The following is a 21419-nucleotide window of genomic DNA, read 5'->3' as shown; positions in this document are numbered from 1 at the left end:
TGTGAGTTTTTTAGCCTATATATATATATTTTTTTCATGAGATGTAATTTGAAATTTCGTGGTTATTCATGAACCTCACTATTCTTTGCATATTCAATAACTATATGTCATAGCTTTGAATGGACTCTAGAATTTACTAGAACTCACTTTTGTGATTGTTGAAACTTTTAAGTCATAAAATGCTCTGATTTTGAAAATGATTTATGGATCATTTCTAGGAATACCACCACTTTAGCCAAACAACTATGTATCCTTATATGTGCCCTATTTAGGACTCCTTAGTTTAACCACATTTGAGCCTACATTGAGCCTTTTATTCATCACCTATGTTATCTCCATGCTTAGTATAGTTACATCTACCTTGTCCTATAGATTTGGCAGAATTCTTATTGAGATGATGTTGTGATGATACATGAAATAAGTGTGGGGTGGAAGACATTTGAAAAAAAAATCAACAAGCTTTTAAGCAAGCATTGCCGAAAAAAAAAACAAGAAAAAGAAAAAAAAAGAATGATGAACTCGGCAAGAAAAGAAAAAAATGTTATGTTGTCTTTCATCCGTGATTTGGAGTTGAGTTGTAATTGAAGGTCTAAAAATTTTTACTTGACCTTTGTCCATGTTCACTTTGTGGTTAGAATGATGATTGTGCCCAACTTGTTATATTCGGCCCCTGATGGTGTGTGGTGTCATAAGGATGATGTTTACTCTGCTAAGTCCATAGGATTACCTTTGTGATTCCTTGATATTCCATGCCTTTAGCTACGCCTAAACATTTACCTTATCTAATGATCCTAATGATTCTTAAAATGAGCAAATCTTGGTTTGTGGAGATGATCACAAGAGTTGAGCATATGGTTTTGGTCCATTTGTGTACTTAGTTGTTAAATGAGGTTTTCCTATGTTATTCACAAAGTGCTTTCATTTGTTGAAATATGTAAGTTATTTGATGCCTTAATATCATTTCTCTTGCATATACTTATGTGTGAATGATAACCATGAATCTGAGTGAAAAGAAGAGAGTATGCCTTGTGAGGAGGATTGGATTGACTAAACATGTTAAATGCTTATTGTCTCGTATCTGACTAATTCATAATATGAAGCATGTTTATGAAACTTGGAATTTATGTGCTTACATTCAAATGCTTAGACTTGAAAACTATGTGTTTTGAGATTCTGAGACAATCATTTAGGGGCAATAGTGTCTCATTTAGTTTTGTTTTGCTAAGGGACTAGCAAAAGCCAAGTGTGGGGTAGTTGATAGGAGCATTTTGTGCGACGTTCTTAATATGTTTTTACCTCAATTTGTACTTTGCTTAGCCCTTATTGTTGTACTATTGAGTCATTGAGTCGTAGTAAGAGTCTTGAGCGGTATTGGATGCATTTTTGTGCTTACATGAGTTAAAACGCATAATTGGTTTAGATTCCTAGTTTGACTAGGAATCCTTGTTAGGTTTTGAAATTAATTATATCTTACTTATGATTTTATTTTCTTATTTTCAGATTGGATTGAAGAGATAATTAAAGAAAAAAAAGATGGAGCCAAGTCATGCAACAATTAAATAGAAGATGATCATTAAAGGCATAAAACATGGCATGTTTTAGGGAATAAAACATTGCATGTTTTAGGGATTAAAACATGCCATGTTTTAGGGAATACAGCTTTCCATGATTTAAGGGATTAAAGCATGGCATTATTATAGGAAGAAAGAAGCAATTTCAAACCCTCCATCTTTCCTCTATATATACATGGCTTCACCTCTCAAATATCATCACTTCTCATTAGCATTCAAGAGTCAAAACTCTACCAAAACACCACCATAAATTTCCCTCACAAATTAGCCAAGCCGTCCACCCCAAAACTATCACCATCTCCACCGAGTTTCACTATTGAAGCCACATCTCCAAGGTTCCTACAACGTGTGATTCTCGCAACTCATCTCCATGGATTCGTCTATTTGTGTTAATCTACAATTCTTTGTCTATGAAGATTGTAAGTTGTTATTTATGTGGAAATATTGGTTTTGTATTTGTTTTAGAATTTTCAGATTGTTTTATTGGATTTTTGGATCTTTGCCAAATTGATGGTTTTCTATAATTAATGAGTTTGTATTTCTATTGTTGTGTTATATTCATCTTTCTCATACTTTTAGATAATTTTCAGATATGTGCATATGAATTTAGTGCTTGGATGCATTCCCTAATATTGTATTTGAGTGCTAGATTCATCAACCATATTGACACAAATCGAATCATGCCCTAAGTAGGTTCGATTTGTGTTGATTAAAAGTGGTAAAAATTCTGGAAATTTGCATGTGAAACCATGGTGGGTGACGCCATACATGAAACATGTCTCCAACAAAGATTTGGTGCTTAAATGTAATCTTGTTTGATTTCTACTCTAAGTGTTATTGAATTCGATTGCATGCAAATTTAGATTAGGCCCTAAGTCAATCTAAATGTTAATTGAAATCTTGCATGATTAGATGATCCCCTAAGGCTCTAATTGTATTGGTGTCTAAAAAGTATGTAATTGGTTGAATTAGAAGGCATGATAGGTTCGAACTTGTAATTATGTGGTGTAATGGTAAATTTGGTTTAAGTTTGTTAAAGAGAAGTCGATCATGTAAATAGTAATTTAGGTTTTATTTTAGTAGTTAATAATCAATCTCAAACCCTCCATTATTTGTTAACACTAAAAGTTTAGAGTTCCCTTCAATTCCCCGGAAAGAACGATCCCTGCTTATTCTATACTAACGATGATGTTTTACAGGGTTTATTATAGACGTTTTAACCAACGCTCTATCATTTTGGCGCCGTTGCCGGGGAATTGAGAAAATCTCAATTCTTTGAAGTGTTAATTTTGTATTATATTGTACATTTGTAAAAATAAATTCGGCATGTCATTTTGGCTCTATCATTTCGGCATGTCACAGCTCATGTCACAGACGCTGTCACACCTACTGTCACAACCACTATCACACTATCTATTTACACCCACTGTCACAACCTCTCTTACACTACTTATCACACCCACTATCACACTACCTATTACACTAACTGTCACACCTCCTGTCACACCTCCTATCACACCCACTGTCACAAAAGTTGTCACACCTCCTATCACACCCACTGTCACAAAAGCTGTCACACTATCTATTTACACTAACGGTCACACCCACTGTCATACCAATTTCATTTGAATTTTAACAAAATTTCACATATTTCAACATTTCCTCTCGGCATGTCACAGCTCCTGTCACAGACGATGTCACAGACACTGTCACACCTACTGCTTTGGTATTGAAACAAGATTTACTCCTGCTTTGGGTTCCTGAAGAAGAACATTCTTTTCGGAATAACCAATCTCTTCTAAAAACAAAGAAAACAGCTTCTTCGAAAAATGCCAACACAATGTTAATAAATTCAAGAGGGACTTAAGTTCCTCCAAAATTTCAAGCTGTGTTAACTGTTGGTTGTGTTCTCCACCGAATACACCATCAACTAGTAAGTTTCCCTATAACAATAATCATCAGGCATCACTCTTCCATAAAAAATAATCAGCATTGCCTTAGTCTAACCACGCAACTCAAATATCATCCACGCAACTCAAATATAGAGCAAACCCAACGTGTGAATGCAACTTAAATTCCCATCTTCATCCAAATTTCCTCCGATCCAATTCAAACTCCCATCTTTCCATCTTCCCCCAATTAGGTCTCACCAATTTGACCCCAAAATCCCACTCACCCATGCACCTAACCTCCAAATGACGTCGTATTCAGATCCTCTGCCAATTCAAATTTCAATTTCTAAGGCTCCTTGCTCCAAGACAACGTTTTGAGCCAAAGCTACAAGCTTCGATGACAACCCAGTGCCGCCGCTACTCCTGTCGATCCACTCCTTCCTCAACATCTCTGACTCTCGTCTTGGAGCTCCATGCCTAGTGCAGTGACTTGGATCTAGGCTTAATTAACCTGAATCATAGCCTAAATCTTTAATGCTAGCTTAGGGTTCTGTCGCAGATCGCGCCTCATGCTCCATCTCCGTACGTCTCAGTTTCTAGACTGCCGACGAAAACTTTGAATTGTTTTTTAATTTTAGATCAATGGCACAGTCGTAAATAAATATATATAATTATGGGCAACGTTTTAAATAGTTTTAAGAGCCCGACTTTTTTATAATTTTGTAAACTTAAGTGACTTTTTTCTTATTTTGGGTGTCAAAAGTGATTTTTTTATTAGAAGTCCTAAAAAAAAAACTACATATATAAGCAAAGTAAATTTTACGGATCATTGGACGTAATAACTCAGCTCTGTGCCTCAGAGGGAAGTTCAATGGGAGCGAAAATTAAATACAAAAAATAATGTATTTGGGCGAAAGGCCAAGTTCGAACGCACGATCAATAAAAAAACCAAATAGTTCGAACGCACGTGCGAGTCCACACGGTGAAGTATTCAACGGACGAGATGCAAATGCGTAGAAGCAGATAAAAGGAAGAGTGTGAAATTTACTTATAATTGAAAACCCTAAAAATCGAGAGCCCGATCCCAAATCTCATCATCGCAGGTAAAAAAATCCCTCATCCTCATCGCGCCGACCCTCCGGAGCCATGAGCAGCCGCGCCAGCAGAACACTTTACGTCGGAAACCTCCCCGGTGACATACGCGAGAGAGAGGTCGAGGATTTGTTCTACAAGGTAATCAAAATCAATCCCCAAACTCGATTGAATTGATTCACTTCTACAAATCGAATTTCTTCTTGTAATCTTGATAATCTTGGAATTACTTGCAGTATGGACGCATAGCTCATATCGACCTTAAGGTTCCCCCTAGGCCTCCTGGCTATGCTTTTGTTGAGGTCAGCGACCTCTTCTTCTTCTTCTTCTCTCTGTTTGTTGTTTTCTTTCTGGATTTATATATATATACATATATATATTTATTCTCTATGACAATCTTTAATTACAGTTTGAAGATGCTCGCGATGCCGAAGACGCAATCCGCGGCCGTGACGGCTATGATTTTGATGGCCATCGTCTGAGGGTTGAGCTTGCGCACGGCGGGCGTGGAAATTCTTCAGGTGGAGATCGTCACCGAGATGGCGGCGGTGGCGGCGGTGGTGGTCGAGGCGGACGTGGAATGTCCAGGCGCTCTGAATTTCGTGGTGTGTTATTTGATGCATTTGTTTTTTTTTGTTATCTAATGGTGGAATGTGCTTGATATGTTCTGAATCTGTTTGTGCTTTTTTTGCAGTGATGGTGACTGGACTACCGTCTTCGGCTTCGTGGCAAGATCTTAAGGTGAGGTTTATGTGTATTTATTGGAGGTACTTTTAATATTACAGTCTCTTTGTGTGTCGACTGAAATTGTTATATATTATCAGGATCACATGCGACGGGCTGGGGATGTCTGTTTCTCCCAAGTTTTCCGTGATGGCAGTGGTAAGACCTATAACTCCGTTGTGGCTTTAGTATCAGAATGTGGAATGATAATCATGACCTTTGCAATATGGTAAAAGTATTTGGTAGAATGTTGTATCTTAAGCAGCTGTAGTTTCTCGATTTTTATATTTTCTTCATCAAGTTTCTGATCGGTCGCCTTGGTGAATAAAGTCTCTGATTAGTGGTGGAAGTTGTCAAAATACTGTTAAAGTGCTACTAAACCAAGATACATGAGATGTTTGGACTGAGTTTGCTCTTACTGTTCCAATGTCTGTACGCTTAAGGCCTAGTTTATCTAAATATCTTGGCTGTTTAACCTTCTGTACCATGATCGTTTGCGTAGGCACAACAGGAGTAGTGGACTACACTAACCTGGAAGACATGAAGTATGCAGTAAGTTATTTATACCTCATGGACATTGAAAATTCCATGGGTGCTTGATGCTCAATTTGATTTCCGTTAATTATGTAATGCGTCAAATTTTAATTGAGTAAGAAGACAGAACTCTAATTCTGATGAAATTATTGCTACAGGTAAAGAAGCTTGATGGCTCTGATTTCAGGAATGCCTTTTCCCGTTCTTCTGTTCGGGTATGACATCTTACATTTTGAAATGTTAGTCTCCTTCGTCACTTGTATTTTCTGTTTTTTGATCAATTCTCATTTTAATAGGTGCGGGAATATGATGCGAAGCGGGACTCGTCTATGAGCCCCAGCCGTGGTCGATCTCCGGGAAGAGGTAGAAGCTACAGTCGTAGTCGTAGTAGAAGTTACAGCCGGAGCAGAAGCAGGAGGTTTGGCCAGTTTAAATTACAAAATAAGCAAACTGCAGTTAATCATTTTATTTCTCTTTTTCATACTTACCCTAAACTTTGCAGCAAGTCTCCTAAACCCAAATCTTCTCGCCGCTCCCCTGGTAGATCAAGGTCCGGGTCTCCACCCCGCTCACGATCAAAATCTCGCTCTCCATTGGGGTAAACATATTTTCCTTCAGTTTTTTATTGCATGTATACAGCTGTTGATATTCCTGTTGTCTGGGTCTTCATTGTTCCCTGAAGTAAAGGTATTGCGTTGCAAAAAGTAAATTCTAATCGAATTATGTGCTGTATTGGACCTTGCATCACAATTCGATCAATTGCATTGCATCAGATTTCTCATCTCTTCTTTCGTTTGAGAGTGTCAATTTGTAAACGAAGCTGTCAAACTGGGGGATTGTCCTGTCCTTTTCACTAGATTGACAGGTCTTTGGATATGCAAATATTCTTTAAAGGTTTTGTGTTTTGTTTTATTAGATTCAACTGTCTACTTAAAATTGTAAAGTAACTGTGTTCTTTGTTTTCCATTTTTTATTTCTTCATTCCATGATTTTCTTGGCAAGTGTTTAAGCATCACAGACGTTGCTGAGGAAGTAGATATCCGCCTACTATCATTTTCTTTCCCTGTTTTGCTTGCATGAAAATTACCTTTGTTTTTCTTTTAGATATGGATAATTGCGGCAAACTGGGGAATGGATATTAGGATCTTGTTGGATATGGTGAATTGCATACAACTTTTTCTGTGGAGGTATGCTGTTATCTAGATAGGCAGCTTTGTAAACCTTCATGGTGCCGTTGTTCTAATGCTTTTAGCATTGTAACTGTCCCTGGGTGCTAGATTGGGAACTATGGAGGTCTTGGATTGCAATAATAAAGCTGGATATCTGTGAACTTAGTGCCATTGGATGTGGAAGTCATCAACAATGAGCAGTAGAGACAATTTGATTTTCATTTCCTGCTCCAACATTTTTGCCAAGCTTATAGGGTGCACTATCTGGATTCTGCGCATTCTTGTGTCACAGTAGGGAAGAATGCTCCTCTTCTTTCTACTGGTGTCTTAAAAATATCTTCTTTAGAATTTGCCAATATTTTGTTTCTGAGTTTGTGTCTTTTTTGGTGGGGAAGATTTCGGTTGAATTGCCAAATGTTTATTCTTTTTTCTTGCATCCTTGTTGGATATGCAACTCTCTCGCATGGAAGAGGCATCAAGGACCTTGGATCAAATTGGTAAAGAAATATGGTATTAAATTGAGTTGTTTCTGGAACTTTTGCAGATCACGATCAAGAAGCAGATCTCCCTTGCCTTCAGTAAGCCTTTTCTTCCTCTCATTAGAAGTTTTTGTAACATATTGTTTAATTTTAGCTTTTGGGTTAGATTAAAAACCTCAACCATCACAATAATGAATAATGAAGTCAGTCTTAATTTGTGTACAAAATATATTGGTACCTCTCAAGGGGCAAAAAATGCTGGTGAGTTGGAATTTCATTTAGTAAATTCTAAGAACTGGTAGAATAAAAATTTACTCCATCTAATAGGTTCAATGTTGTGGCACTGTATGGCAGCAATTGAAATAAAGGAAGCATGCATATGGTGTGGTCTTTTCCTTTTCTTGATTGTGATAATGATAGCGTCTAATGGTTATATAGTTTACATGGCAGTCTATTGAATTTATGTCATTGGACATTGGATACAGATTTCACTTTTTTTTATAACAACTTTTATCTCTTTGGCATCATCAGAAGCGCATAAGTAAAAGCCCAAAGGAAGATGCAAGCAAAAGTCCTAAGAAGCGCAGTGGCAGCCGAAGTCCAAGCCGCAGCAGGAGCAGGAGCAGGAGCAGGAGTTTGTCACGGTACTGTTCCTGGATGTATATTTATTTTTCTTATAATTTTGGTTTTATATTTTTATTTTGATGAACCCTCTGCCTCTAGATTATAACTTGCTGCAACTCTGGTTGGCAGGTGATATTTTATCCCGAAGTGAAGCGAGAAGTGAGATTGCATTTTGATTTTGTTGTTGGAGCAGTATTCTATTGTAAGACATACTAGCAGACTTTGAGTTTGTGGATGTTTCTCTTTATTATTTAGCACTCATGTTTATGATCAACTTTTTATGTATGCATTTGAGACTAATATATTGCTGTTGGTACGCTATAATCTCTTTCTGGTTCATCGCTCACAATCTCTATTTCGACATATAGTCCTTTGGTAGCGTACGAGTTCTCGTACCATGTTGTGACACAAAAGTCCTAGAAACTGCCTGCAAAACTTGACTTAATTCTGTGTACCAAGTGAAAATAGTCAAGTGTCCATACCTCAGCCATTATCGTGTAATGACATGTGGAGTTAAGCACATGATGCTGGTATCCAAAACATGCCTGGTTCATGGTATGCCTACCATTATTTGGCACCAGATATTTTCTGTGTGGCCAAAACCTGTTCAATTCCGCATCAATCACATCCACCGTTGCCAAAAGATAAGTCCAGCACTCCGACCGTTTAAGAGTTATCTTCATGAGTCGCTATTGAGACGCTTGATTTCATACCACTTGAGCGACGACTGCTCTTGATTTCAACTTCTGCAGGTTTGACAGTGAAGAATATTATCAAACCATGAACATCTCAAACAATCATGGTCTCCAATTAGCCCTAGATCCATACCATTTAGGAGTATAGGGATTCTTTCTACACAATCATTCTCCTTTCAAATGGTATTGATATCAAAAAACGAGTACGACATTACGACGTATGTAAGTTATACTTTAGAGAATAAAGACGCATGTATTTAAAATAGCATAGTGGTCCTGAATGACGAGTGCGGACGAGAGCCACATGTATTTATTTTTCTCCCAGACAAAAATCCCATAAAAACATGAGGTTTCCATTGAACCAGCCCCAGTAGAAGTAGATCGAGCAAGAACACGAACAAGAAGAAGAAAAGGAAGCAAAAGAGAAACCATCTTTCAGAAATGTTCTTCTCTCGGCTCCCGGACGACGTCGTTTTGAACATCTTCCACAAGCTGGAGGACGACCCCCGCCACTGGGCCCGCCTCGCCTGCGCCTGCACCAAATTCTCCTCCCTCGTTCGCAACGTCTGCTGCAAGTCCAAGTGCCGCACCTCCCTCCCCTCCGTCGTCTCCTCCTGCTCCGCCGACGAGCCCCCCGGCGGATGGTCCTCCCTCCACAAGCTCGCCGTCTGCTGCCCCGGCCTCCTCCACTCCGGCATCCTCTTAGACAATTCCGACTTCGGCCTCGAACGCGAGCTCGGCCCCGACCACCAATCCCAATCCCAATCCTCCTCCGCCGCCCAAATTACTCACGAACAACAACCGCTGCCGCCATCGGACTGCGCTTGGTCTCTCTACGACGATCTCTATTTCGACACGGTCTACGACGACTCCGAAGCCGCAACCACCGCCGCCGCCCCCGCCGAAAACACAACCGCCGGCGTCTCAGTGGTCGGCGAGTTTCCAATCTCGAAGAGACGAAAGATCTGCAGGTCGATGAGGTCTCATTTGGCCTCCGGCGCCTGGAATCTGAGCCGCGAACCGGGCAACAAGCTCCTCCACAGCCGCTTCCGCGGCGACTGCCTCTACATTTGCGACTGGCCCGGATGCATCCACGTGGAGGATAGGCGCAGCTATATGCTGTTCAGGGGCTTCTTCAAGGACTTCAAGGGGTCTCAAGTCTGGAGGAACATCAAGGACGGCAAGAGGACCCAAGTTGAGCTCAGCTGCGCTTACTGTACCTGCAAACACACTTGGGATCTGCATTCCGCCTTCTGTTTGCGGCGAGGGTTCGGCTACCATGATGATGGCGACCCCGTTGTGAGGGCTTATGTGTGTGACAACGGTCATGTTTCTGGGGCCTGGACCGATTTGCCTTTGTATGCCTAGAACAACAATTCAGCCTTTTTCGATTTTTATCAGCATTCTTGTTGTTTTTCGTTTCGAATAAGAGTTTTGAGTTTGACTCACATCTGTGTTGTATGATTCTTCGGTTTTAAGCTTAATACATCTGAATAATATTCAATTATATGATCCTTCGATTTTTAAACATGCCAAATGCGCTGAAGCTCTAGCTGGTGCGAGTTGGGTTTTGTCACAGCTTCAAATGCAAGGACACTCTTTTAATCTTTCTTCTGAGAAGAAGAAACCAAGATGAACAACTTTTATTGAACTTGTGTTTATTAGATGGGCCTGCCAAACAAGAGGTTGCAGTGGGCCCAACAAAGGGAAATTGCGTGGCAAGCAAGTGACAGAGAATCTTAGAAAGAGTCCTAAGGACTTGATCTTTGATCCCAGATTTACAGAAGAAGTTGCAGCGAAGCCCTAGCTAACGAAATTCAGAGGTCCAGCATCAGAAAGATTCGAGCTTTCACGTCAAATTCAACACTTTGAACCAGGTTCCGTCCTCCCTTTTATCAACTTCGCTGTATTCGTTGTTCTTTCTCTTTTTTCTTAAGAGGGTGAATTTTTCTGTTAATGGGTAAAGAGGGCAATGCTAGTCGTGCTCATGATGAAGCTCCAAAGTATGTGTTTGATTTGTGTGATGAGGATGACATTGTAGAAGATGAGGAGGAGGAAGAAGAGGATGATGATGGTGAAGAAGAATCAGAAGAAGAGGGTGAGGGAGATGAGGAAGATAAAGTTGAAACCTTTGATGCTTTGGATTCTTTAGATAATGGTACTTATGCCGAGCAATGTTACCCAGATTTTGTGGGGAAGGATTATGAGACTTTAGCTAGGAAAAAAAGAAAACCACTTGGGGATAGTCGGCCTAAAATTTCAATTAAGAAGACCAGGAGAAACGATGGTTCTAGAGAAAGCTTAAGAAGGGAGGAAGTGACGGAGTTCATGACGATGGGGCATTGCAGAGGGGTATCAAGGAAGACGAAAAAGGGGCATTACAAAGTTCATGGAATTAGGGAACATTTCCGGAGCTTCGTATAGTCTTTCAAGAGCAATATCAGCTGATCCTGATGCTGAAAATGTTGTTGCTCTGAAGTTGGACCGTGCTGCACTCCATATTCAGCTTCAAGATTTTGAACAGGCTGCTGCATTGTATGAACAAATAGTCCAAACCTGTCCTGCTTATGTTAAGGCACTGAAGTTGGGAGCAGAGACGTATTCAAAATGAGGTCGGCGTGAACACTCTATCCATATGCTGGAGGATTATCTCAGAAGTCATCCAACTGAAGCTGACTTGAGTGTGATTGATCTGTTAGTTTCTCTACTTATGGAAAATAATGCACATAATGAAGCTCTGCAATATATTAAGCATGCACAACTGACACTAGATTCCGGAAACGAGCTGCCTCTTCAGATGAAAATTAAAGCGGGACTTTGCTATGCCAACCTCGGAAACATGCGCAAGGCAGCAAGTCTGTTCACTGAATTTAATAAAGGCTTTTTACATTTAAAAATTGCTAGATGTTATTTGTCCTTAAAGTATAGAGTGCAAGCAATTTTCTACTTCTACCAAGCTTTAAATACACTTGAAGGGCATATCGAGGCACGATTAGCATTGGCTTCTGTTCTCCTTGAAGAATCTAGAGATGATGAAGCTATATCACTGCTGTCCCCCCAGAGAAATCTAGACTGTGTTCCCCTCCCAACTGACAAAGCAAACCCATGGTGGTGTGATGGAAAAGTAAAGCTGAAGCTTTGCAGCATTTTCAGAGCTAAAGGGATGCATAAGGAACTTGTGGACGCCATCTATGATTTGGTGCACGAATCATTACAGATCATATCACTAGGGAGAAGGGGTGAAGAGGAAGCTTTTGAAAAAAGAATTATTAAAAAGAGTCAGAGCCTTGGATGATCAGCATACAGGTAATGTATTTTCGAGAAATAGATCACGCGCACTTCCTTTACCAGCTCATCGAAAAGTTAACAGAGAAAAGAAGCGTCTTGAGGAAAAGGCAAAACTAAAGGAGGAAAAGAGAGCTGAGGCAGTGGCTGCTGGACATGACGGACAAAGTGATGATTATTCAGATCAGATGATGATCCTGAAATTGATCCACAGGAGATACAGAAAGAGCCTCCCCTGCCGGATCTAGTCAAGGAAAAAGAGACTCATGACCTCATATTAGATTTATGCTAGTCACTCACTTCCTTGAATAGACATTCCGAAGCATTGAAGATTACTAAGCTTGCTTTGAAATCAACTAAAGGCATGTCAGCTTTCCGGGAGGAACTTCGGACCCTTGGAGCTCAGATGGCATACACAGCTCCGGATCCTGAGCAGGGGTTGAACTATGTAAAATACACAGACCAGAACCCTTACAGCAATGCTGTCTGGAATTGCTATTACAAAGTAATTTCCAGATTTAAGGAGGACTGGTATCGTGATAAGCATTATAAATTTGTGCGCCACAGGCGGCATAGGCGCAACAAATTAAAAGACTGTACACCACCCAGTATCATAACTGGCCATCATTATACAAAGAAAAGTCGCCATCAGGATGCCGCAAGAGAATACCTTGAAGCTTATAAGTTAATGCCTGAGAATCCCCTGGTTAATCTGTGTGCTGGAACCGCCTTAATCAACTTGGCGCATGGACATAGACTTCAGAATAAGCACCACTGTATTGCTCAGGGCTTTGCATTCCTCTACAACAACATGCGGGTTTGCAAATGCAGCCAGGAGGCTTTGTACAACATAGTCAGGGCATTCCATCAAGTTGGCCTTGTGACTCTTGCAGCTTCCTACTACGAAAAAGTTATTGGCATTCATGTGAAAGACTACCCCATACCAAAACTTCCCCATGAAAATCCACACGCTAATCATGATCGTTCACCAGGTTACTGTGATCTTCGCAGAGAAGCCGCTTTTAATCTACATCTGATCTACAAACAGTGTGGATCATTCGATCTTGCTCGACAAGTCTTGAGAGATCACTGCACTTTTTGAGTCAGCAAATTGCAACCGACCTGTTTCTTTTTGGTATCAAACAGGTTAAGCAGGGAAATGGTAAGTCAAAGACATGTACCATTCAGGCATCTTAATGTATTCCAAAGATTGTGAATATATCGCAAAACAAATTTCGTATTTCATCTGACATTGTTCTTTTTAACATCCCAACGCACAAACTTCTTTCAGCATCAGAACCAGCAGAACTGCTGAACAATTTTTTTATGTTGTATGCGGTATTTAACTTTTGACAAGCAATATATCTTACTAACAAAGTTGAAGATACCGCCCTCAATTTTTTCATGGCTTGTGTTTCTCTAAAGCCCTCAAAGAACAATCCTAGCATCCTGGCAACCACATCAGTCGCCTACAATGTCATTAAAGAATACAGGCAAGTAAAAACCAATCTCTTCTGTTCTAATCTAGCTTCACTTTTGCATCTTTCTACTGAATTCAAGTGATACTCTAGGTCCCCGATTATAAGTAGTTAGCATCATAGTACGAAACAACGTGGATCAGTTTCTTTAGATTTGGAGTGTAAGGTCTCATATATCGGCAAAATCCATTGTACCAGGGTTAATATCTCTCTTTTTCTGCAAGATAGGATTACGCCATCACATTGTAGATCAATACTCACTATGACAATAGATATAGTGCAGCAATTCAAACATCACTTGCTAATACATAAGTTTGAGCTATAATCCTCAACTATATGTTGCAAGCCAATCCCAAATTTTAGAGTTTGAACTATCAAACAATTTGAACTGGAGTGATCGAATTTATTCTAGGCACAGTGATTTCACAAACACAACGAACTGAAGGCAATCAGCCAGTAGGCTTTAGTGTTTGGCTTTAGGCTTCTTCACGATCATAACACTGCAGTGAGCATGATGAGCACAATAGTCACTTACACTTCCCAAAACCACCCTGCACCAATATCAAACAGAGCGCATTAACATTTCCGCACAATGATGTACCATCTTCTGCAGCTAAACATTCAAGCTAGGCCATAATGTTAAGCACAATCTTCTTGTTAACATCCTCAATAAAGCAAGCCCAATCAATCACAGATGATAGCGTACAACTGAACTCTGAAACTAGACAACAAATGGAAAAGGCCAGGCCACCCTAAACAAATACCTTTTGATGGCTCCATAGCCATGACTACCCACAACCAAGACGGACGCATGGTGTCTTTCCACAGCCTCACATAAAACATTCCTTGCATCGCCTTCTATCACCTCTATGCCCACATCTTGTATCTGCATACAGTATGAAAAATTCAGAAAAATCACCATATGTATGACCTCGTTCTTGTCAGATTAGAACATAAACTTATTCGTTAAATTTGGATTCAACACTCTGTCCATTTCTGCTCAATAATGGAAACGGCAAAACGATGGGACGAGTTAGCAAAAAGTCATGCGACTCATGCCAAGACAAAATGCAAAAAGAGAAACAATCATAATTCCTCATCACTTGTTCTTCTCTCCTTTTCTGTCCTCTGATTCTCTGGTAAGAAACCATAGAACGAATATTGAAATAGCAGAGTGATCTCAGAAAAAAAAAAACTAAAATTGCATCATTCTGTTATCTAGGGATCAATAAAACTACGCGATCACATCTATACAATAACAATCATAAGGTGCCAGACTTGCAAATGAAGCAAGTCCCTCACAATTATAGGATCATGAAACACAAGACGATAAATAGATCTGTGAAACACATACCGATTTAGAAGCACAAAATTCCTTGGCCTTCTCAACAACGCGAGAAGCCTGCTTCTTCAGATCAGCATCCACAATCGGCAGAACCTCAGCAGCCCCTGCAGTTAATTCATTTCATTTTCATCGATTAATTAAGCTCCCAATTAAGATAGTCAAACACAAAAAAGCATATGATCCATGAAGCATATGATCTACCGGGACCGGCGAGACTGACGACGGAGGAAGCTACGGGCTTGGCGTGGACGACGACGAGCTTGAACGGCAAGTTGGAGCCGAACGGCGTGAAGAAGTGTTCCAGAGTCCACTGCAGGGCGTAGAAGCTGTGCTCACTCTCGTCCGCCGCCACAATCATCACTTGCTTCTCGGCCATACTTGTCTCTCTCTCTCTTTCACTCTCCACCAAAGAAAACTAAAACCCTTTTCTTCTGCTGCCTCTTAGTTTCAGTGGTTGTGTTGGATATGATCGTTTCATATAATATAAAGGAGAGAAAGGTATTAAACGGCGTCGTTCGGCACGTGGCGGCTAGCAGTTATCAGTTAGCGTCAATCCTAATGATTCGCTTCGCCTCTAGAAAGGGCGGGAGAGTCCGCCCACTGATTTCTACGGACGACGGGAATGTACGAGACCATACTAATAACAGGTATTTAGCAAATCAAGGTACATTAATATCCCGATATAGGAGGACTACTCACATCAGAGACCGTTTTGAATGAACTACGAGAGTCTGATCGATGAAATTTGAGATACAAATTCCAATGAACTGTTTAGATATTAGCGTTTAGGATTTAGGGTATTAGACTAATGAATCCGATCGCTCACATACATATTCTGAATTTTATATTGTTATAATTTTACATTTAAATTTTTTACACAGTGTTGAGATGCATCTGTCCCCCAATTTTTAAGCTCCATAACTAGATTATTTTGATGTATTGCTACCTTATATACCTTAAAATTTGAATAAAAGTATTTTAAAATTATATATTTAGCTAAAGAATTGTTTTGCTAAATCTGTTCATCAAATTTATGCTATTTACTTGAAAGGTTTAGGGTTAGTTTCTGCTTATAGAGTAGTGGATGTCACTCTTCAGTGATGTGGAATTGCATTAGATGATATGGTTACTGTGGAAAAGTTCTCCGACACAAATATCTCAAACCATGATCTACGATGCTCTTGGAATTTCATTCTGTTTTTCCTTTCTTTATGTGCTGTACGTTTTTTTTATCACTCTTAATTTAGCACCCTGATATAATTTTCTAGATTTGTTCTTGCCTTGTATTGTAGGTAATTGTGGTGAATTGGAGAAGCGACGGAGCTGACGAGTTGGTATCAATTATGGACTACCATTCTTGCACGGAACTAATGTTTAAATCGTGAGATCAATGGAGGTGATACTAGTTTCAAAATAATTGGACTGATTATCTGTATCAACAATTATGAGGCATTTTACGCATCTGATCCTTTATTTTCTTATTCTCTTTTGGCTTGAATTTGCGTGAAAGTTAACAACACGTGAAACTAAGGGGAGTTGAGGAAAACAAAAAACAAACAAACAAGAGAGATTCTTAAATATGGAAAATGTATTATGATATTTCCTATTTTAAAATGAAACATGTCCTATGGGAACTTATAATTTTGCCCTCCAAGAAGATTAATCAAATAGATTCAGGAAGCCAACTTCGCCGCTAATGCCCTCGCTTCTATTGGCCAGAATGCCTCATCTGCACTCTGTTGGTAGTTGTAGAGGTTTTTTGTGTGTGTAATTTAGTTGTTTTTGAAAGCTTAACAACTTGAGAAAAAATAAAAGCTTTGATATATTGATTATGTCGAATTGTTACATAAATGAAGAGAAAAGCTGCTTATATAGTTAGCTAGCAGATCACACAATGTTTGGCACGTGGAGCAGCTGATCCTATTTATATATGACAGCTAAGACAAATATAATTAACAGAACTAAGACAGAATTAAGACTAATTAATACATGGTTAACAATTTTTGTATATATATATATAATTAATCAAATAGCCCAACACAAATAGTTACCAAGGCCTAAGATCGCTTCATCTCAAAGAAAATTTATGGGCTTTCTTCTTCTTACATTTCTGGAGTGTAAACTGTTTACATCATTGATGGACTGTGGGCTCATTCTCGATGGCCCCAATGGCTTCTCAAATTGGTTGATTGATGCTAATCACTACATTAGATGAGCATTGTCAGATAACCATTTGGTTATTGACTAATTCAGAGTTGATATCCAATGGATCCATGTCCATAGAGAAAGAACATTAGAAAATCCTCGTGCCAATATAAAATTTAGAAAGCAGATCATTGGATAGTTACTAGTGGGAGGGAATAATTTGTCTCTTATAAATTATTGAAATGGTCAAATTAATCGAACCTATAGATCATTGGCTAGCTGTTTAAGCTTCACCAAAACATGTCATTACATTGACTAATAAGCCTGATCCTTGTCCCTTATGATCTCTACTTATACATTGGAATCTTTTTAGTCTCAAGTTAAACTATAAGCATATTCTTCTTCGAAGAAACTAAATATCTTCATATGAGAAATTTGAGAATCTATTTTCGCTGGCAGCCTTAGCTAGATATTTGGGCAAGTGATGGGCAAAACATCAAAACTTGGTGCCTTTTCCCACTCAAATGCTTTTCCAAAGTGGGAAGAGATACCCAATTAATATAAAATCTTTGCATATGAGATTTGATGCACAACCACCCATTATGCAACACCGATAAATTATGCCGTGCGACGAACGCACCATGGCTGGTGCGTCTGACTACTAAAAATGGTATATGAAATATGAAGTGAAGCTACTGAAGCAAGTATCCCACTAGTCTACAGAAATGGTATGTTTAACCATTTGTGCAACGTACGCATGCAACATGTTCTTGTATGAACAGCTTCAGCTTCTTTTTTTTCCTTTTTTTCTTTTTTTTTAGAATGAGCTTCAGCTTGAAATAAACATATCCATTAAATCCCAAAGGGCATCAATAAATCCCAGTTTTGGCCGGCCCACATTTAGTCTATCTGATGCCAATCTGTTTTGGTTTAGTTTTTACTTTTAAGAATTGGTTGGTCAGTTGACTAGGTGGCCCCAGATATATAGTTTGACCGAGTTTTTACTTGATTAACTTACATTATCCCATTGTGTTTGTCTTTGTGTGAGTAACTTGATGATGATCAAGTTAAGGGGATTTAATAAGGAGTTTATTTTTTTAGCAGATGCATCTGAATACGTTGTTCTCGTTTTTCAGGTATATATATGCGGCTGTCTTTCTAGCAAACAGTTTCACTGTGTTTAACGGTTTAAGTACATACGATCGAGAAGAAAATTGATGATCACTTACGTATATACAAGCTTAGGGTGACATCGAGAATTTGTAATAGCCCAGAGTGCAGTTATAATGTTATATACAAACTTGTGGTGTGGGGTTTACGAGAAGAAGAAGAAGACAAGTGAAAGAGTGATACGTACGCAACATTAAACCACGAGTATATTATTGGTCAAGTCATCCTGATTACTTGGCTTTCGCTTTTATTATCGTCATCATACAATTAACGGCGAAGATGGAGGCGAACCGGAGTGGCAGTGCTGTCGTAGACGGCAAGTAATGTTGGTATGGCCCGTGTGGGGAACCTAGCCTTTACTTCCTCTCTCTCAGGTCTCAATTCAAAGAACTGTCAGCCACATTAGGCCGACTCTGAGCATATGAGGGTTTAATGTGAAATTTCAAATTTGAAATGAATCTTACATAAAAATAATTATTAAAAAAAATGGTATATATTTGATTTTTCAGTGGGATTTTGCTCTAAATTAGTGGTTTTATTGACTAATTTTTGTAGTTCTTTAATAAGAAATTATCAAAAACTTTTTTTAAGATATAAATTAGTTCACTGTTTCTTTTCTTTTTCATGAGTTTAGTTGATATTTTTTAGTAGGGTGCGACTATTACTACCCCACAATCTACTTTGTTCACCCCACATTCTCTTTGCACCCTAATTTTATTTTTTTCCCTTTAAATTTATTTTGTTCACCCCATTTCAACACCTAAATTACCATTTTTCAATAATACTTATTTCAATCATTTATGAGATTAACATAGTAGATTGTGGGGTGGTAATAACCACACCATTTCTAGTATGAGCGAGTTATTGAGTATTCTATATGTAATTAACAAGAATATGATTGTGGGGGGTTTCTGGTGCTTCTACTTAAATGTTAAATGAAGGGATCAAATTATCGATTAAAAATTATAATATATACTGATTTAGAAAAAAAAAAGTGTGAGTGTTGGGTCTTGAACCTAAGACGTTTGCAAACTTAGTCAAGAAAATGGAAGCTCTCTTGCCAACGAGACATAAATGCATAATATGTATAAAATGGTTTTAATCAGTATTTATTAGAGTTTTAGTTTTGGGGGTAAAATCTGAATTCGGGATCTTCACCAGATGAGGGGACCTTGTGCAACCGCACAAACGACACTCCCCTATGGCCGACCCTGCTGCCACCGGCTTTGATTGATCCACATAATACTTGACGCAACAAGCCTTGGTTTCTGTGTACGTACATGGTGAAGTTGTAGCTAGTTGACTTTTGTTGTTAGATATGGAGGCTGCTATGTACATAGATTATTATTTTTTTAATGCTACTAGCTAGTTAATATATATATATATATATAAACCGTATCGATAGTGAAGTTCTAATTCTTCAACATTTTTAGATTTTTTTTATCTTGAGTAATTCAATATTTAAATATGCTATTTAAGACCATCTCTACAAAGTTTCATCCAACTTAACAAATGGTTTGAGCTTTAATGGAGATTACACAAACGGTTTACGTTGAACAATTTTAATTCATTTATTAATTTATCTAATTTCAATACCTTAATGATAACAGAATCGGATAAAACTTTGTATATATGATCTTAAATAATATATTTCAATATTGAATCACTCGAGATGAAAAATTTAACTGAAAAATGTGCCATAATTGGTGTATGTGTGTGTGTAGGGTCATTCCCTTAAGAGATTTTTTTGGGGTCTTTTAAAGGGATATGTCACTTAACCAACTTCTTGATCATATTTCAACATCTCAATCGTTTAACTTTTAGAGTCTAATGTCTAGATCAGCTCTGTAAAATTTCAATCAAAGTGGAGGTGTTTAAGACATTTAAAAATGTGATTTAAAATTATAAGCAAAACAGTTTAGATTTGATAAATTTAGTGTGTGCATTGCTTTCACCAAATTTGATATCTTAATGATCACTATTTTGGTTGAAATTTTACATAGGTTATTTAGACATTGGACCCTAAAAAATTCAACGGTAGAAATGTAAATATGTAATTGAAAAGTTGGTTGATAAACTATTCCTTTAAAATACAAAAAAAAATATCCTTTAATAGAATGACCCTTTATATGTATGTATGTATATGTATATGCGTATTTCTAGTTCTATACCAGTTAAACCTGTGACGGTAAAAGGGAGAGGCCTGGATAACGAAAGCTGCGATGGAAGGGCTGGTCACATTAACAGCGATAAACAGAACGTCTATGAGCTAATATGTATGACATACAGATAAACTTGGATACCAGTTAATCTGGATAACCGTTGCAAGAAATCAATAATATAGATATTTTACCTAGCTTCCTATTGGACTTTGGCCTTCACCAATGATCATGATTGCTTAAAACATCATAGATTTTTTTAATTGATTTATGTGTGAATGTGAACACGATTGGAATGTGTAATATGTCGAGTTTGGTTGTATTAGGATTGAAATTGGACCAACTTCAAACAGGTCTGAGCTTTTATGATTAGGGTAGACATTGCATGCAAACCAAACATTTTGAGCTGGTGGGACGTGACTCCAACAAACTTCCCATAGTCCTATTGGTAGGAAATTCACATGATCCTGGTTTACCAGAATTGACAAATATCATGCTTGTTCTTTGTTTTCTTTATAGACATAAAGTCGCTCACGGTTTTTCACTTATAAAGAATAGATTTATGTCATTAGATCAAATTGAACAATTTACCCAATAAAGACGTTTCAATTAACTTGAAAAACATTAAATTCTTGCAAAAAGATCGGTTTCTTTCATTCATACCAAAATGAACATTAAAACTGATTGTACAAGGAGCTCTTATTACCATTGAAATTGTGAGTTTGCGACTTCAAATGATAAAACATGAGATATATTTGGCATATAAAGGGCTTCCAGAAACAAAAGAAGTATTTGAGTACTAGTTTTCAAAGATAGTTTAAAGGTCACATCCATCCATGAATGGTATAGTATTTAGTGAAAATCCAGATTTGGCTACCCATATAAATGATAACCATCTTCATTAGGAGATGTGAATCTAAATTGGATATCTTTGCCCAAAAAGAAAAGGAATAGATGGCAAAATCGGGCCCGAGTCAAATTGCTACCCCATGTTGGTTTTACTTTTCCAAGAAAATCAGTTATGCTTCTATTTCTTGGAAATTAAGTATTCACAATCT

The 21419-nt window shown here is 38.2% G+C and overlaps 4 protein-coding genes across 6 annotated transcripts; 3 read left to right on the top strand and 1 right to left on the bottom strand.

Moving 5' to 3' along the window:
* Positions 1 to 4511: 4511 nt before the first annotated feature.
* On the top strand, positions 4512 to 8408 carry LOC126805509 (serine/arginine-rich-splicing factor SR34-like). Of its 3 annotated transcripts, none has more exons than XR_007674132.1 (12): positions 4512 to 4696; positions 4792 to 4857; positions 4965 to 5160; positions 5250 to 5296; positions 5380 to 5437; positions 5781 to 5830; positions 5971 to 6027; positions 6109 to 6230; positions 6315 to 6410; positions 6917 to 6999; positions 7090 to 7559; positions 7992 to 8104. XR_007674132.1 is itself a non-coding variant. In XM_050532284.1 (12 exons), the coding sequence occupies exons 1-12, from the start codon at positions 4610 to 4612 to the stop codon at positions 8215 to 8217; spliced, it is 930 nt and encodes a 309-aa protein (XP_050388241.1). In that variant the 5' UTR covers positions 4512 to 4609; the 3' UTR covers positions 8218 to 8408. The 3 variants fall into 3 exon arrangements, 1 of the variants encoding a protein (XP_050388241.1); XM_050532284.1 differs by lacking the exon at positions 6917 to 6999 and adding an exon at positions 8214 to 8408 and having other exon boundaries at positions 7526 to 7559; XR_007674131.1 differs by having other exon boundaries at positions 6917 to 7559.
* Positions 8409 to 8967: 559 nt separating this feature from the next.
* LOC126783509 (phytochrome A-associated F-box protein) lies at positions 8968 to 10284 on the top strand. Its single transcript, XM_050508989.1, has one exon. It carries the CDS (start codon positions 9221 to 9223, stop codon positions 10145 to 10147), a length of 927 nt encoding a protein of 308 aa, XP_050364946.1. The 5' UTR covers positions 8968 to 9220; the 3' UTR covers positions 10148 to 10284.
* A 408-nt stretch (positions 10285 to 10692) lies between these two features.
* On the top strand, positions 10693 to 13229 carry LOC126783781 (uncharacterized). The gene is given in 4 exon segments (XM_050509312.1): positions 10693 to 11142; positions 11144 to 12017; positions 12019 to 12247; positions 12250 to 13229. Coding segments are annotated over 4 exon segments (2427 nt in total). The 5' UTR covers positions 10693 to 10735; the 3' UTR covers positions 13167 to 13229.
* A 543-nt stretch (positions 13230 to 13772) lies between these two features.
* On the bottom strand, positions 13773 to 15338 carry LOC126782972 (universal stress protein PHOS34). Its single transcript, XM_050508339.1, has 4 exons — positions 15089 to 15338; positions 14897 to 14991; positions 14307 to 14428; positions 13773 to 14093 (listed from the first exon to the last, which is right to left on the bottom strand). The coding sequence occupies exons 1-4, from the start codon at positions 15261 to 15263 to the stop codon at positions 14006 to 14008; spliced, it is 480 nt and encodes a 159-aa protein (XP_050364296.1). The 5' UTR covers positions 15264 to 15338; the 3' UTR covers positions 13773 to 14005.
* Positions 15339 to 21419: the final 6081 nt, after the last annotated feature.

Source organism: Argentina anserina, chromosome 2 (genome assembly GCF_933775445.1).
Source record: "Argentina anserina chromosome 2, drPotAnse1.1, whole genome shotgun sequence".
In the NCBI taxonomy this organism is placed as follows: Eukaryota; Viridiplantae; Streptophyta; class Magnoliopsida; order Rosales; family Rosaceae; genus Argentina; species Argentina anserina.
This window is presented reverse-complemented; position numbering and strand designations above follow the sequence as displayed.

Coding starts and splice junctions, on each gene's coding strand:
- LOC126783509 (XM_050508989.1), top strand. CDS start 9,221: ATGTTCTTCTCTCGGCTCCCGGACGACGTCGTTTTGAACATCTTCCAC.
- LOC126805509 (XM_050532284.1), top strand. CDS start 4,610: ATGAGCAGCCGCGCCAGCAGAACACTTTACGTCGGAAACCTCCCCGGT. Junction 6,028..6,108: donor TTTCCCGTTCTTCTGTTCGG/GTATGACATCTT, acceptor TCATTTTAATAG/GTGCGGGAATATGATGCGAA. Junction 6,411..7,525: donor AAATCTCGCTCTCCATTGGG/GTAAACATATTT, acceptor GAACTTTTGCAG/ATCACGATCAAGAAGCAGAT.
- LOC126782972 (XM_050508339.1), bottom strand. CDS start 15,263: ATGGCCGAGAAGCAAGTGATGATTGTGGCGGCGGACGAGAGTGAGCAC. Junction 14,992..15,088: donor CGTCAGTCTCGCCGGTCCCG/GTAGATCATATG, acceptor AATTAACTGCAG/GGGCTGCTGAGGTTCTGCCG. Junction 14,429..14,896: donor AATTTTGTGCTTCTAAATCG/GTATGTGTTTCA, acceptor TACTGTATGCAG/ATACAAGATGTGGGCATAGA.